The sequence below is a fragment of the Eurytemora carolleeae genome, unplaced genomic scaffold, assembly GCF_000591075.1.
Source record: "Eurytemora carolleeae unplaced genomic scaffold, Eaff_2.0 scaffold993, whole genome shotgun sequence".
In the NCBI taxonomy this organism is placed as follows: Eukaryota; Metazoa; Arthropoda; class Copepoda; order Calanoida; family Temoridae; genus Eurytemora; species Eurytemora carolleeae.
In genome coordinates, this window is record NW_019396879.1 from 56,600 (window position 1) to 74,363 (window position 17,764).

At 30.7% G+C, this 17,764-nt stretch overlaps 2 protein-coding genes across 2 annotated transcripts in view; one reads left to right on the forward strand and one right to left on the reverse strand.

Annotated features, from left to right (window-relative positions):
* The window catches only part of LOC111709651 (tonsoku-like protein), a 25,803-nt gene extending 9,261 nt beyond the window's left edge, over positions 1 to 16,542 (reverse strand). Inside the window, exons 1-24 of the mRNA XM_023483426.1 lie at positions 16,364 to 16,542; positions 15,910 to 15,940; positions 15,403 to 15,470; positions 15,027 to 15,054; positions 14,526 to 14,586; positions 13,506 to 13,564; positions 13,155 to 13,193; positions 12,104 to 12,228; positions 11,277 to 11,314; positions 10,990 to 11,067; positions 10,578 to 10,639; positions 10,242 to 10,331; positions 9,563 to 9,625; positions 8,222 to 8,316; positions 7,748 to 7,819; positions 7,170 to 7,242; positions 6,066 to 6,163; positions 5,046 to 5,103; positions 4,619 to 4,684; positions 3,322 to 3,377; positions 1,967 to 2,058; positions 1,247 to 1,332; positions 681 to 765; positions 118 to 188 (exon numbers count right to left, since the gene is read on the reverse strand). Coding sequence (XP_023339194.1) covers positions 118 to 188; positions 681 to 765; positions 1,247 to 1,332; positions 1,967 to 2,058; positions 3,322 to 3,377; positions 4,619 to 4,684; positions 5,046 to 5,103; positions 6,066 to 6,163; positions 7,170 to 7,242; positions 7,748 to 7,819; positions 8,222 to 8,316; positions 9,563 to 9,625; positions 10,242 to 10,331; positions 10,578 to 10,639; positions 10,990 to 11,067; positions 11,277 to 11,314; positions 12,104 to 12,228; positions 13,155 to 13,193; positions 13,506 to 13,564; positions 14,526 to 14,586; positions 15,027 to 15,054; positions 15,403 to 15,470; positions 15,910 to 15,940; positions 16,364 to 16,476 — 1,707 coding nt within the window. The 5' untranslated portion in view covers positions 16,477 to 16,542. The remainder of the gene's footprint in view (positions 1 to 117; positions 189 to 680; positions 766 to 1,246; positions 1,333 to 1,966; positions 2,059 to 3,321; positions 3,378 to 4,618; positions 4,685 to 5,045; positions 5,104 to 6,065; positions 6,164 to 7,169; positions 7,243 to 7,747; positions 7,820 to 8,221; positions 8,317 to 9,562; positions 9,626 to 10,241; positions 10,332 to 10,577; positions 10,640 to 10,989; positions 11,068 to 11,276; positions 11,315 to 12,103; positions 12,229 to 13,154; positions 13,194 to 13,505; positions 13,565 to 14,525; positions 14,587 to 15,026; positions 15,055 to 15,402; positions 15,471 to 15,909; positions 15,941 to 16,363) is intronic.
* Positions 16,543 to 16,759: 217 nt separating this feature from the next.
* Positions 16,760 to 17,764, forward strand: part of LOC111709652 (LON peptidase N-terminal domain and RING finger protein 3) — a gene marked incomplete in the record, with an annotated part of 15,422 nt that continues 14,417 nt past the window's right edge. The window contains 1 exon segment of the mRNA XM_023483427.1: positions 16,760 to 17,427. Coding sequence (XP_023339195.1) covers positions 17,331 to 17,427 — 97 coding nt within the window.

Here is a 17,764-nt window from a genome sequence, read left to right on the forward strand (position 1 = left end):
ACTTCAACAATTATTTTAAAGATTGTTTATTTGGCCTTGATTAAATTTAGTCTCGACTAAGCCTTCTTTTAAACACAAAAAGTGACCGGGGAGGGTTTATTCTTTTAATTGTTATACCTTGACATAAGCCAGGATCCCTCTCTCCATACAGTCTCCTAAAGGGGTCCAACCACAGTTGTCAGTTACCTCTATAAAGCAGGTCATATTGGAAGACAAAAAAATATTTAGTGGCTCTTTCGTACTCAAGAGTAAGTAGCCATGCTCATTAATCATTCCATGGGAAAATCCTTAGTTAGATTTTACTAAAAAAAATACATTCTACCCCAAAGTTTTCCTTAACAGTTCCGTTGCAAATTGAATTTTTCAAACAAGCTATATCTTATATTTAAAGAAAACTTTGAAGCTATAATGTAGCTTACATTGTTCTCAACAAGCTACATTGTTACCTAGAAATTACCCAACAAGTTACAAGTTAAAAAAAGGAATATAAATGCTCGATTCAGGGGCGTACTCAGGAATTTGTCAAGGGGGGGGGGGGGCTAAAAGAATTCTTTCCAGAAGGCTCAGCATCCATTGGGGCCCAAACAAACCTGGAAACCATACATTAACTTTATCAACCTGTTCTGAGTACGCCTTTGGCACGATTAAAAATGATTTATTAGTTTCCAATAGAAATGTACCTAAAGGATGTCCTCTTTCAATATCACTTTTAATTGCCTCCTCCCGACCCTCTAGTCGAACCAGACGATGCAGATTCCACTGACCCTAAACAAAAAGTGTTCCAGGGAACAAACTTTATGAATTTGAGCTAGGCCGCTGAGCTACTAACTGTCGTGGAGTTTACATCTGTAGGACAAATTTTGAATCATCGGGTCAACATACATGGTTGAACCGTAGCTCAAATTCATTAAATCCCAATTAATATTTATCTATCAAAATACCCCCCCCCCCCCTCTCTTTTTAGGTTTATCCCTTTAGGGACTATTATATTATTTGGATTGACCCTTCATTTAAAAAACGCATACCGATTAACAAAAGTACCTTAAAATCTGATCAATAATGTGGAAGATATTGTTGTTTGTCTAACTTGAAAAGTGTTAAATTATAATAATTTTCTCCATTGTTTCAGACTGAAACCGCAAGCCAAAAAAACAGAAAAACCTCATTTCCATTTTCAAAAAGAAAATAATGAATAGCTCATATATTTTTGATCAGACACAGCGTTAAAGGGTATTCTTTATTTTACCTTATTGTCCTTTGTAAATTTGTGTTTTCCTGTGTTTCTTTTTGGTCTTCCTACATTTGTATCAACCTCTACACCAGCTAACAAATCTGTGATAAAAACATTTTGTTAAAAAAAAAAATAAAAAAAATAAAGTCAACTGCAATCAATCCTTTCTGCGGTGGGAATTAATGGATATCGAGATCAGTGCTTGATCTCGGATCTTTTGTTAATCTACAGAATAATTTAATCTTCATTCGATGTTCCAACGAGTGTCATATGTGGATAAAAAGAACAACACCCAATTAGAATCTATGAAATGTTGAGTTTATGAGAAAAAGGAGAAATTACGGATATCTAAAGTCAAGAGATCTAGCAGATTCTGCATAAAATTCAAAAAAGCCCAGTGTGAATATTGAGATTAAGATTAAGACACTAGAGTTCCCAACTCAAACCCTTATTTCAACCAAATTCATTTCGTTAATATCAAAATATTTCATCTGCAGCAAATTCACATCCTCATCTTAAAGAAAAAAAGTCTAAAAAAAATTATTCTGAAACATCAAATTATTTCTGTTGCAGCATTATAGTTTAAATCAAGGTTTTAAAAAATCGTAAAATAACTTTCAAAAATTAAAAAACTTTTCCCCAAAAATTTAGAATCCTGAATTCTAAAACTGACCGTAAATATTCCACGAAAGTTAAAGCCCCGAACCCTTGAATAGAATCCGTTAAATATTTTACCATTTCCACTTTTCTGACTAACAGATATGTCCTCCTCCTCCTGATAATCTTGATCTTCTCCTAGTTTATCCAACACAAGATCCAACTCACCACTGGAACAATGGAGATAAATAGTTATAGATAAAGACATTCTGTCCTATTCCCGGTAGAACCAGTCACTCACAACCACCAGCTACGGAACGTTGAAGTATTTACTGTCAGGTATGCTAGAACGGAGAAATACAGAAAATCTGCTATTCCCTATATGCAGAGAAAATAAAACTTCCTATGATATAACCTTATCTTATTCTGTGATAAAACCAATGATATATTCAATTATATTCCTATGAGAATGTTAATCACATTATAATATATACTATTCTGTCGTAGAGGTCACTGAGTTAGTAGAAAGCTGATAGAAAACAGGTTTATGCTTGCTTTCTTTTACATACTTCATGTATAACTTTCATACTAGAGCCTAGTGTATGAAATGCTTTTAAAATCAACATCTACCTAATTCCGTTTGTACTCAAGTACACATTTACGCTATCTTTGTTTACTCTAACAATAATAAACTTTTTCCTACAGTCGGACCCATAACGCTCTTGAAATAGGAAGACGACATAAACGCATTCTAGTGTTACTGATGTTTTTATAAAGCAATAAATAAAGAAAAAATGTGACTAGTAAAATTGTGACTAGGTAAAATGTGACTAGACAAAATGTTTTTCTTCTTCTTCAAACTTTTATTTAAGAAAAAGAATATACAAATACAGTGTTATGAATAAATGTTAAAACGTACAAATATATATATATATAGAAATCCACGAATGTTAGAGTTTATATATATATATATTTGAGTCTATGTAAGGTTTCATGAGATCAAAAATAACAAAATCAGCCTTGTTCTGACAAATATAAGGTGAGGACCTTTTGCCATATAGATACTGCTGCAATTAAAAAATTATAACAAATATGGTTAAAAGGTCAAAAAAAATTCAAATATATTATTCTGGAACTATTACTGAATTGGACAGTAATCGGCTTAACAGTTTAATTTCTTAAATTGAATATGAACCGTTTAAATTGATTTGGGTGGTTTTTGTTGAGACTGGCCTGCTTAATTTGATTTACTCAACTCAAAACCATAAAATAATACCCAATATATTAGAGATTCCCCCCACTCCTCCCCCCCCCCACATATCCACAAAGGATCAACATGAGAATATTACAAAAGAATTTCAACTTTATCCTGAATGGTTTGTCTCAAATTAAATATTTTTGAGTTTTTAAAACAAATGTGAGAAATGGGATTTTGAATGCCTATTGTTTTAATTGTTTGATCATTACAAAGCAAAACAAATATAACTAATCACCTTCTTCTTCTGTATTCAGAATCCCTATCAGCCTCCTTCAGAAATCTACAAAACTCCTACGAAAAAATCCATGAAAAAATCACATTACCAGAGCTGAAAACTTTAGAATGGAATATCCTTAATCCCGATCGGTTAATTAATCTGGAGATTAATAACAAGAGGAGAACAAGCATTATTTAATCTGAGCTGAAAAATTTTGAATGGGATATCCTTAATCCTGATCGGATAATTAATCTGGAGATTAAAAATGAGAGGAGAACAAGCCATATTTAATCTGGAGATTAAGAAAAAGAGTGGATTAAGCATTAATCCCGATATCCACCATTCTAAAGTTTTCAGCTCTGGAGATTAAGAAAAAGAGAGGATTAAGCATTGATCCCGATATCCACCATTCTAAAGTTTTCAATGGGATATCCTTAATCCTGATCGGATAATTAATCAGAGCTGAAAACTTTTGAATGGGATATCCTTAATCCCGATCAGTTAATTAATCTGGAGATTAATAACTAGAGGAGAACAAGCCTTATTTAATCTCGAGACAAAGAAAAAGAGTCGATCAAGCATTAATCCCGATATCCAGAAATCAAAAGTTCCCAGCTCTGGAGATTAAAAATGATAGGAGAACAAGCCATATTTAATCTCGAGATTAAGAAAGAGTGGATTAAGCATTAATCCCGATATACACCATTCTAAAGTTTTCAGCTCAGAGCTGAAAACTTTAGAGTGGGATATCCTTAATCTTGATCGGTAAATTGATCAAGATTAAAAATAAGAAGAGAACAAGCAATATCTAATCTCGAGATCAAGAAAAAGAGTGGATCAAGCATTAATCCCGATATCCACCATTCAAAAGTTAAGCTTGATGTATTAAATCAATTGCACTCGACTTCAGGGAATATATCAAAAAGTCAAAAAAATCACTTCATAGAAAGAAAAAAATTAGAATTGTGGCTACAATATTCAAGCTGTTATACCTTTTATTCACTCTTAACCCAAATCTTATTTCCATTTCTTTCCGATTCGATTCGATTCGATTCGATTCGATTCGATTCGATTCAGTTCAGTTCAGTTCAGTTCAGTTCAATTCAATTCAATTCAATTCAGTTCAATTCAATTCAATTCAATTCAATTCAATTCAATTCAAGAAGTTAGAAAATACATGTGGAATCCTTGATCAAGGCTTTTCAGCCTGACAAAGTTAAGAAAAGTCATTCATATATCTATGTATAAATAGACAAATTCAAACGTTTTTAATTTGTTTTGTAAAAAAACCTTAATGAAAAATAATTGCACAAACCTGTAGCGCATCTTTTTCAAACTTAAGCCCAGCCCTCTTACTCAAACTAATCCAGTTTTCATACTCGCTTTTAAGTTTTTTAATTTTTAAACCAATGGAATATATGTTCGAAAATACATTTTTGTTAAAAACCTAGAGAAATAGAAAAAGATGTTATAATTGGTTTATCAAGTTAAACTCAACAACTTAAATTCTCAATATTGGTATTAAATGCAAATAAAAGGATTAAAAAATTTCAAGGGGAAATAATGAAGACGACCTAACTCTTTAACAAAAATGTAGGACTAATTTTATTAATACGCACATTGTACAACTCGACTCTTGTGACGAACCAAACATAAGACTTCAAAAGAAATTTATAGTCTTGAACAAATTTTTACAATAATAATCAGACTGGCAAGAATAAAGATTTTGAAAATTAAAATTTCCTGATGATAATTGCCTCTTCTGCCTTCAAACACTCTAGATTGTTGACAATATGGGACCTAAAGATTAATTGTTTTTTGCCCTTTTGTATCTATGCAGATTCTCTTAAAAATTTCCTGCTCATCCCTGAGGAGTGCGCAAGAATTAACTATCTTATTTTTTAGTATTCTGTGACAACTTGATTCTAGTATTTTCCCTAGCTGTAGGACTTCAATTACATCGCATATATTTCTTATTGTTTCAAGTCATAGTAAAGTCATAATACTGAATTGAGCGTGAAATTCAAACTGTTTTGATCAGAGAGGAAAAAAATTAGACATCAAAGCAGTGCTAAGGATCCATTAAATTTCGATGCGGATCCAGATACTGGATCCGCACTAAAAAAACGGATCCGGATCTAGATCAAAATTGATCCGGACCCGGATCCAGGTAATTTCTTTAAAATTTACTGAATTTTTTAAGCAAAGCAGAATTTTAAAATTTTGTCTTATTTTTTTGATGAACCATTCAGAAATCATGAAATTTAAATAATCTCTCTTTTTCCAATAGTTCAGATTTGGGTATTGAGACTGAACATTTTTTTTTGCAGTTTTTGGTTGATTTTTGCACCTTGGGTCCGCTTTTTTATCCGGATCCTAAGCACTGTCAAAAAAGGTAAGTTTTTTTCTCCTAAGCCTGTCAAAAAAGGTAAGTTTTTTCTCATCTTTTTTGATACGTTTTTACCAAAAATATAATTATTTCCCCTAAAACCAAATTTGGCGAATGAAACCCTTAAATTTTTTTTAATTCCATGGAAAAATTATTTTCAAAATGGAGGGGGCGGGGGTGGGTACAAGATTTTCAAAAAAACATAAAAACTCCTGAACCGATGAGGAAAAAAAGGAATTAATACAATGGTTCTTCTATCTTTTGACCACTAAACGGCATGTTCCACGGTCTTAATTGTATTTGTTATACTAGCAGTTTCAAGAAAGCGACGTAGAGATGATTTACTAAACCAAAAAAATATGTTATTACTTACTGTGTGATACTTTGATCTCTTGGTCTCCCTATCTCCATCTGAAGAACTTCTTTATATTTGGTTAAAGCCATCTCATAGTCTCGTGCATCCTCATAACACTAACATACCATTAATTCATAATTGTTTCTTACACTTTGCCATATTTAACCATAGGAGAAGTATGAACTTCTTAAAACCTGAGTCTGATTGAGAATGTGCGACACATGCCTGTTTTTCTACCTACTTTCAACCTGTTTTTCTACCTTCTTTCAACCTGTTTTTCTACCTACTTTCAACCTGTTTTTCTACCTTCTTTCAACCTGTTTTTCTACCTACTTATGTATAACTTTCTATTGGGGTTTCTATTTCAAAATGTTAGATATGCCTTTAAGACTGCCTATTGTTTCAGTAGTTTGATATAATTACAAAATTATATATAAACTATATCCCAAACTTCAACTTTGATAGAAAACGATAGTCGTTTCTTAATATTTTGTCATCCGGTCAAGTATTCAAGTATTCAAGTATTCAAGTATTCAAGTATTCAAGTTCTTATGATTAGGATTTCTTATTCAAAAGTGATTTGAAGATTCATTTTGCTGAAAGAGTGAAGAACAAGATAGAAAAACGACAATTCACTATTACTCAGACAAGTTTCATTAACCTCAGCCGGTAAACACAAAAAAATTAATATTCACCTCAATTAAATTTGGGAAATTTCCAAATCTTAAAAATTAACCACCCTCAATTTCCCATAGGAATTTAGGGAATCTGGAGAATTCCCCAAATACCTGGGAATTTTGTGAATTCACCAAATATCTGGGAATCTTGTGAATTCACCAAATATCTGGGAATCTTGGGAATTCACCAAATATTTGGGAATCTGGGGAATTCACCGAATATCTGTGAATCATGAGATTTCACCAAATACCCGGGAATCTTGTGAATTCACCAAATATCTGGGAATCTTGGGAATTCACCATATATCTGAGAATCTGGGGGAATTCACCAAATTCTTATTTTCTTTAGAAGTAAAATTGCTGTCGGGTCCTGCTGTTTAAATTGAGGGTTGCTTCTGTATTCCTTCCTTAAAATAATTGAAATACCGTCTATATGAATGGTTTCCTGAGCAATACTACTGTGGAGGGCAGAGGCTTTTTGTTTATCATGTTCTCCGTCCTTCAGCAGTGCCTCCAGACTGATGCAGTACATTACGTAATAATAATGTTACATGGCAATGTATCAACAAGATGGCTACCAAATACTAGTTTAGAAAAGGAGTGGATGGATATTTTAGGGAACCTGGTACCGAATTTATTATATTTTAAAGCAATCTATTAGGATTTGAATCAGTGATATAGATTTTGAACCAGCAGGGGTAAGTTCAAAGACCTCTCTCAATTCATTAAGATCGGTCCCAGATAAAACCTTCAAGATTATCCTGGAGTTGAATTTAAATAATATTAAGAATATTAAGAATAATAATAATAATGATCAGTGCTTAGGATCAATTTTGATTTGATGCGGATCTTGATCCTGGATCCGCCCTAAAATAAAATTAATCTGCATCCAGGTCATGGAACTTTACTTAAAGATTTTTGGTTTTTGTTTCATATTTTGCCCCTTGGATCCAGGTCCATATATCCGGATCCGGATCCTAAGCACAGGCGTAATGATAATGATTATATATTGAGTAATGTTCCCTGTTTTGATAATATTGAATGCTGAGATAAGCAAACGCTTTTTTATCTCCGTTGTTCAGAATCGGTTCAATACTAATTTCAAGCTCTGATAGATTTTCTCAAATTAACCACCTTCCCGGGAGAGGGAACTTACACATGAAAAGGTAAGTTTATTCCACCCTGATAATTACTGTTTACCCAAAATCAATATATTTCCCTTAAAAATAATTTTTCATCATTTAATTTCATAGAATAATTTCTAAGAAAAAAACATAATAAACATTTTTTTAAGTAGGGTACCCCATCCTTTGATAATTCAACAAGAATATAGGTACAACAAAAAATTATGGCTGAAAAGATAAATCCAAATTTTGATTGCAGTTTCAATTTAAGATATTAAATGATGTTGGAAGGCCTTTTGATCCAATACTGGGTACAAAGGATATTATATAATAATTAATTTAGGATAAAAAAATGCAGAGAAAATGAGTATCCCTGGTTCCACCGATTAGATCTCCAATTAGTTCATAGGACTTATGATCTGTTCCTGAGAGCAATATTTCCTCCTCTTTTAATATTCTTTTAACAACCTGAAAGCCATTATGAATACATCTCAATTTTCTTTTATTCTTAACTGGATTTGTTGACATAAAATGGCGTCAACTCGAAGAAATTAAATAACCTTGAGAGATGGCGTGGACATAATCGATGAGCTCAGTTATATTTGCCATAATACTTTTGCCATAAATTACACTTGCAATAAATATAATATATATTTTTTTGGATTAAACAACTACAATTATAACTTTTGGGACTACAAATAATAAATCTAATGAAGGGACAGCTCATGAGCAATAAGGTTGAGATACTGCTCTATCGAAAAGTATTGTATTGTCATGGATCCCTCACCAAGCTCTATTGTCATTGATTCCTCACCAAGCTCTGTTGTCATTGATTCCTCATCAAGCTCTATTGTCATTGATTCCTCACCAAGCTCTATTGTCGTTGATTCCTCACCAAGCTCTATTGTCATTGATTCCTCACCAAGCTCTATTGTCATTGATTATTCACCAAGCTCTATTGTCATTGATTCCTCACCAAGCTCTATTGTCATTGATTCCTCACCAAGCTCTATTGTCATTGATTCCTCACCAAGCTCTATTGTCATTGATTATTCAACAAGCTCTCTATCAGTATTAGTGTAAATAGTGTATCAGTATTAGTGTGAGTAATTATGGTAAGTGTTACCATTATGGCAAGTGTAACTTATGGCACGGGTAACTTATGACAAGTGTAACTTATGGCAAAAGTATTTATGGCAACTGTGATTATAGTAAAAGTATTATAGTAAATGTAACTGAGCCAATCGATGTACTATGTGGAGATTGAAAATATCCAATCGTGAATTTTTCAAAAAGACAATAAAGAAATTAACCAAAATTTAACCAATTTACAAATAGAAAAAATTTTTAGTTTTAAGAAGATTGATGTTTTTTGAGAAAACTCGAGTTTTATAGATCAACTTGTAAACATACAAATTGCTTTGGTTTTCTTCATTTCTCAACCAGTTTCACATTTTGATTTAAGCAAAAATTGAAATAAAATCAAATTTTGAGCAGAAAAGTATGGTAAAGAAAAGTCACTTGCTCTGAAACTTTTTTCAGAGATATGAGAGCTGAATTCACCCATGGTTGGAAATTATCATCCCCCACACAAAACAACAACCAAATAAATCAACATAAGACATTTATTTTGTATGCTAATTTTTATCTCTACGGTTTCACCTAAAATTTTATATAAAATATTTAAACATTTTCTTCAATTTTAGAACTGTACCTTGATAAAAGTTGCCACATTCTCGTTTTTGGGATCTACCTCGTACGCCAGCAGTAAACTTGACTAGAATAAATTTAAGTTTATATTTTGACCTCATATTGTGCAAGTTTATAAACTAAGCTGAAGTAATTTCATGGATTTGAGGGAAAAAAAATCCAGAACCAAACCTTTTTTCATAGGAAAGAAAAATGATAAATTGGCGGTATTGATTAAGATGCAGGAAGCCAAACTGATGGGACTCCAATACATCCAGATCACAAGTTTTAGGATACGACGAAAAGTTTTTTTTATTTTTAATATTTCCATCAAATAAACATATAATCAATCATCATTAATGTACTGATGAGGGACTGTGTTAAAATAATATGAATCTTAAAAATTTATTTTTGCATTTTTTATATTTTTCTGAATTATTATTGCAGAAGATTGTATAAAATGATTTGATACAGTGGGACCCTTTATACTTATAAGAAGGCAGAGGACGACATTTATCAATCTTATTGAATTTTACTTTGTTAAAAATCAAACAGTTTTATCGCTAGCTTGAAATTTAACTTATCAAACGAAATCGGTCTCTGCACAATTCAATTGCTTTATTTGTATTTAACTATTACAATCCTCTTCATAATTCACGGTTGTACGGGTCCAACTATATTTTTTTGAGATGTGAAGTTTATACTTTAGCATCTTTAAACTGTTTGTTGAGTAGAAGAATTTTAGCTCTGGTGACAACCGCCATTATGTATTCTTCATCACGTGACTTTAGATTCTATTCACAATCACTTATTTACTTCAATAATAGCAATCAAATATCTACAGGGTGACTCACAAAATAGGGTTATGTAACTTTTCCAACATTTTACAGATTTGAAAGCTTTTAACATGGTATGCATTCTGAACAAAATTTTTTGATTCTTTTGTGAACTGAAAAACCAGACACCCTGATTAGTGATAATCAATCAATTTATAAAGCATAGCAAATTGCCATGAAATTCAGCAATTGAAGTAAATTTTCCTTTATTGCTTTATCCACATAAACCAGGGCCTTCTGAGAGTATTTAGTGAATTCTGCAGCTCCTAAAAATATTGTTTGGAGTAAAAATAAAAAAATTTGATGTGTAACAGTTCAAATTCGAGATGGGTAATATCCGATTTAAAACGGTAACCTTTAAACCTATAAACCATTTTCAAAAAAGCCTTGAAGATGTTTTCGTTTTCCTAGACTATGAAAGTGTTTATTACAGTTTTATAAATTGTTTCTGATAGCATAAACCTGAAAAATCACTTTTAATGATAAACCACAATTGAATATTATTAAAAGTGAATAACTTATTCATCCTTGACGAGACGAAGCATTTAAAGGTACTGTTATGAATCGGACATTCCACTTTAAAAAAAGGGTTATTATGAATCTATTCTCTGCTTGCCTGCACTGATGAGGTTTGCTGAAAAACCATGATACAATTTACCCAGCTCTATCTTGTTCTCCTTTAGAAAACGTTCAGCTAAAAAACAAAAACAAAATTGATACATTAGTAAAACAGGGATTGATATAAATATTTGTTTATAATAAAGTAAAATGATAAAAAGCAAAAATGTCCATTTTTAAGATTTTCTAGTGCACTAAATACAACGCTATCATCGAAAGAAACGTACTTAAGTCGTTACCATTTGAAAAAAAAATCATCGTGGTTAACGTCATTAATTAATTTACCGTTCTTGAGATGCTGAGATCCTTCTTCCACATTTCCGCTACGTGTAAAATAATTAAAGTTTAGTTTTAAATCAAGCTTTAAAGAATACAGGGTTACCCACAAAAAATAAGACTTTAGAGAAGACTGAACACTATAGTGTACGGAACAATTTTTTTTTACATTTATGGGTCCCTGCAACTGTACAGAGTACAGATTACAGAGTACAGAGTAAAGAGAACAGTGTACAGTGTACAGTATATAGTATACAGAGTGAAGAGTACAGAGTACAAGAGTACAGAGTACAGAGTACAGAGTACAAAGAAGAGTACAGAGTACAGAGTACAGAGTACAGAGTACAGAGTACAGAGTACAGTGTACAGTGTACAGTGTTCAGTGTACAGTGTACAGTGTACAGTGTACAGTGTACAGAGTACAGAGTACAGAGTACAGAGTACAGAGTACAGAGTACAGAGTACAGAGTACAGAGTACAGAGTACAGAGTACAGAGTACAGAGTACAGTGTACAGTGTACAGTGTACAGTGTACAGTACAATAATCAATACCAAAGTTAATCAATTAATAAAAAATCAATTATTAATATTGATATAATAATCAACAAAGAATGGAAATAAATAAAGATAAGGTGAATAGACAAATAGAAAACATGAAATGCATTTATTTACAGGGCCTGAATCAAATTAAAGTGTTAATTTATCAACAACAAAAATATTTATAACATTTTGTAAGAAAAAAAAAAGAAAATGTACAGTGTGCCAAATAAAAATGTGAAGTGCCAAATAAAAATTGACGTAAAAAATTATGCAAAATATTATAAATCTGAAATTACCTAAGAATGTGGGCAAAACAAAGATTTTCATGTGCTCTACCCTTCATTACATTTAATTCTGATCCTAGGCCTTGTAGTCCAGGTTCCTCATACAGTTTAAAACATTTCTTTATAAACTTTATGCACTGTTAAAGAAGATCAAGTTTTTAGCCTGAAGAGTGCACTTTTACGAAGAATTATGAATTAAGAATCCGGTACTGGATAGGTTTTATAAAACTCATTTTACAAATAAACAAAACTCTGCGGAAGTGTGTAACGCTTTATGTAAATTCCTTTGAAGCATCCCCTTAATTTATCTAACCCCCGGGTATCCATGCTTTACTGGCATACACATTACACACTAAATCCTTAAAAAATTCAAGCCAGATCTGAACCAATAATCCCATCGTACGTGGTAATAATAATAATAAAATTATAAAATAGTAATAAAAATATTAATAAAAATAATAATAAAATAATAATAATAATAATAAAAGTAATTATAAAAATGAAAATAATAAAATAATAAAAATAATTAAAATAATAAAATATTAACGAAGATACGAAAGACATTTTTTAATCAAAACTTTTTAATCTCAAATTTTAACCAACTTTTTTATGCTTTTCCCAATGAGTATTTGAGGTAGGGGAAGTTCTTTGTAAACAAAAGATAAGTCATTGTTAACCAATATCTAGTATATATTTACTTTGCTTGTCAGTATATCTTTTGTTTGAATCCAATGAAAGTCAAAACGGCTGAACCGATATGGCCCAACTACATGACCCAGAGAAGGTTTATTGGATGCTTGAATAACAAAATTTGTCTCAAAAATTTTTTTATTTTCGTAAAATTTTGAAAAACACGAAAAGAAATAATAATCATGGAAATTTTTTATTTTTGTTTTATATTATACGAAAAACAATGTTCACAGACAGAGCCACACTTAAAATTTAAAATAAAAGATGGGCGCGAAGCCCCATTAATTCCTAGTATAAAAAATATTAGATTATGGTTAAGCATAAAATCATTTAAAAAAGAAAATACAAAAAATACAAATAAAACTTGATTTTCCTTGGATAATAAGGAAGGATCTTGATTTTCAACATCATACTAGACAATTCAAATACATTATATAGATTATAAAAACTTAAAGAAAATATTTTAAAATTAAGATTATTAAGAATTTTAATCATTTTTAAACAAGAGTTTGACAATAGACATATTCAAAAGACAAGAATCCAATTATTTTCTTATAAGGATGATTTTGCTTCCTTACTAAGTAATGGGAAAATAGACTAATTGCATTATAATTTTAACCATAATCGACATTATTTGAAGATCAGGATTAACAATTATCTGATTTTAGCGTAAAAAAACTGTCTGGACATTTCTGATATTACATAATCTTAATATATTTTATGCCTGATTTAGATAAATATATCCTAACATTTTGAAGGATCTCTCCTTATTCACATAATCTCCTAAATTATTAAAAGTTTATAGTTTTATATATCCTGGCTCAGCCTGAAGCTCAAGCATCTATAAACGAATGAACCAAATATTATGTTGGAAATAATTGGCTCGCTTAGAAGCTCATGGTTATTATTGTTATTATTTACTAACCTGTTGCTATTTCTTACTTTTATTTTCATTGTTAATATTTGCAGACCTGTGGCTTTTTATTACTTTTATTATAATTGTTTTTGTGTCCAGGCCTGTTGCTTTTTATTACTTTGATTAGCATTGTTATTATGTGCAGACCTATTGCTTTTTATTACTTTTATTGACATTGTTATGGAGTCCAGACCTGTTGCTTTTTATTACTTTTATTATCATTGTTATTGTGTGCAGACCTATTGCTTTTTAATACTTTTATCAATGGTATAATGTGCTAAACTGTGGATTTTTTATTCCTTTTATTATCATTGTTATTATTTGCAGACCTGTGGCTTCTTATTACTTTTAATATAGTTGTTTTTATGTCCAGGCCTGTTGTTTTTTATTACTTTAACTAGCATTGTTATAATGTGCAGAGCTATTGTTTTTAATACTTTCATTGACATTGTTATTGAGTCCAGACCTGTTGCTTTTTATTACTTTTATTAGCATTGTTGATATGTGCAGAACTATTGCTTTTTGATGCTTTATCATTGTTATGTGCTAAACTGTGGTTCTTTTTTACTTTTATTATCATTGTTATTATGTGCAGACCTATTGCTTTTTAATACTTTTAGTATTATTGTTATTATGTGCTAACATATAGCTTTTTAATAATTTTAGTATTCTTGTTATTATGTGCTTAATTGCTACTTTTTAATTACTCTTTTTATCATTTTATTTTTTGATTAACTATTGCTTTTTAAAAACTTTTATTAACATTGTTATCATGTGCTAACCGGTTGCTTTATATTACTTTTATAATCATTGTTATTTTATGCTTACCTGTTGCTTCTGTAAGTTTAAGACATTTATAAATTGTCTTCTCCGCTTCAGCAAATTCATTCTTCAAAATAAAAAAACTTTTTAACCTCAACATCTTTCATAGCTATGCCAGAACAATTAGAATCCATTTTATTGAATCAGGACAGAAAATCAATCAATATTTTGTTTTTCAATTTCGGTAGAATTTCAGACTGCAGAAAATATAAAAAACAATGGATAGATTTTTAAAAAACGAAATGGAACCGCAGACCGTGGTGGGTTAAAGAATACTTTTCTATGAATTATTTTTATTACTGAAACTATTGTACAATATTAGTAAGACCTATACACAGTACATCCTTCACATTCCCCAATATTAAATCGAATCAAGTGCAGTACAAGTAAACATCAAACGGCATCACATTCAGCATATTTTCCAACCCAATCCAATTACACTCAGAAATAAAATTTATTCAAAACAAATTAGAAATAAGAATTTTTTTAATAGATAAAAAATAATACCTTCAAAACTTGCACTTCGCAAATATTCCTAAAAAAATTAACTCATAAAATAAAATAAATATATCATCTCTGGAAACTGTTCTGGTTACTTTCATCAACGTAATGGAATTTGTATGTTTCTCGAAAATCACGAAAATTTTACGTATTTTTAAACTCAAAAAGAGTAAAAGTAAAATTCTTTTGATATCTTCAAACGTAGATATTACTTCTTAAAAGCATTGTTTTGGACGAAATCAGAAAACCCCAAAAATACTGGATCAATCTGAGGTTTGAAGAGTACCATTGTAAATCAAATATTCCCTTCTACGAATAAAAAACAATTTAAATTACGTCTGCAGTCCCTTTAAGATTGATTTCTGATTAATGGATGTATTACTTGTATGCTTGTGCCATCCCATCCGTATCTTCCAGATTTCTACACATACCCAAATCTTCCTTGTGATACTAAATGGAAATAATAAAATTAAAATATAAATCTATATTTATTAAAACGTAAGCATTGCAATTTTTACTCTTCACGTATTAAGAGAGGGAACATGTACTATTCAGTGGAAAATAGGTTATGTAGAAGATATTCAACTTCGTAAAATTAAAACTTACATCAAAAACAATAAAAATGTATCCAATAAATAAGGCTATGATTGGGGTGTTCAGTAAATCAGAACACCCCCCCCCCCCCCCCGACTATGCCATGAAATTCAACTAACAGTATACAGAGGAAAAATCTCGTATCAGTCTTATTTCAATTCTTAAAACAATTTCACCTTGAACATAATCGTCCAACTTCCGAAAAAACTCTTCATGAAATTTTTTGATATTTCCAGTGCCAATTTCAGAATTTGAGACAAATCCAATATAATAAAATGTGATATATAAATTTTACCTTTATAGCATCATCGTAATCCTTGCGTTTACTGGACAAACAAATAATTATGTCAAAATTAGAGGACAACATTTGTAATTAAGATTTTTATGTAAATTGGCGAATGATTAACTGAAAGGACTAAAAGATATATGCGCAATTTTTTTAATTAGGATTAATGATAGTAGAAATTGAGAAGTATGAATTGATGAATTCATCATTTACTCATAAATGTATACTTTAATTAGCAAAGTTGAGTTTCCAAAATATACTGATTTTTGACAAAATTTGTTTTTTCAAAATTATGAGAATCAGGGACAGTCAACAGAAGAAAAAGAAATAAAGGAGGAAGGAAAGAAATTATGACAGGAATAATCAAATTAGCAATTTTTGTGTTAATTGTACCCAATTTATAAATTTCAAAATATTAAATTGTATATTTTTTGCATAGAAATAAAACAAAATCATGATTTGCCTAAAAAGAAAACCAAGTTGGTTTGCAATTTCTCCCGCTTCTCTCCATTTTTCTTTCCGTTGTGCACTTTCTAGATCACGCAGAAGTGATTTTACTTTCAAGTTCCCACTCATGCTGGAAACAGACTCAAACACTTGTCGGCATTTTTTAATCTATAAAAACTAATAGCTCATCAACCTAATATTTACTTTTGATAGAATCCCAAATACAGACAGCTGTTTTTCAAATATTTGCGCGTATTTACTGTATTCCTTCTTTCATTGGTTAGATGGGAAATACGCAACAACCAATCATAGCGAAGCATATAGAAGACGACATAAAATCATAAAATTTTTTCTTTTTTTTTACCTTTTGGATGATTTGGATCACGACTTCCAAGTGGCATCTACAGTATTTTATTTAGATTATCTAGAAATTAAACCCTAACCAACTATAAACTTTAAATAGTCCGCAGTTAGATCAATACGGAAAATCTAGAAAATCCCATTTGCCATTTTTCCCCTAAAAGTTATCTTTTTTAAAGTAAACTAGAGTTCCAGCCTTAACTTGTAAAGTGAATACGTACAGTCAGGATCCAGTTATGTTCGTGAAGTACGCGGAATTTTTAACAAGAAATGTTATTCATATTTCCAAATTACATAAGAAAAATGTTTCTGAATATTATAAAACCATGTATGTTCTGCGCATGCGTTACTCTAACACTGTTCTTCGACCAATCCTAGTTCAGCCGTCTCAGCTGGACAGACGTTTCCTCCAATCCCAGCCTAAGCACAGTTTCATAATACAAAACTAATGTAATATCAGAATCAACACAACATTTAGTAAGTGAACACTCTTGTATCAGTGTTTAACTGAGAGTTATTATTGTGTTGCAAACCTTGATTATGACTGGTTCTAAACATTTAGTTAATTAAAAACTGAACTCCAACGCGTGTTTGTGAAACAGAGAGGCGTATTAAATATAAAAATGTTTAAAAAAATACTTAGTAAATGCTCCTCTGGTAGCCGGGAAGAGAAAGATTCAATTGAATCAACCAGTCGAAATTCTGCCAGTATTTTTCAAGGTTTGTTTTATGCATGTCCTGTAAAGTACAATTATTATTATTGTGTTGCCCTAAACATAGAGATCACTTTTCATTTTAACTTTAAAATTTTTGTATCATTAAATTATATTTTACTGGATAAAACAGTAGAAAGGTTTATATTATAAAATAGAATATGTTCGATATTGGATACATAACATAGTAACTTTGATTTATAAGAAGATTCGAACCTTTCTTTTTGACAGACTCAGAAAATTATTATTATGTTTGAAACCTTGGCATTTTAGTTAATGGGACATTAAATCTTATGACTTAGATAGAATAAACACTAATATTCCAGTGCCAATTTCAGAATTTG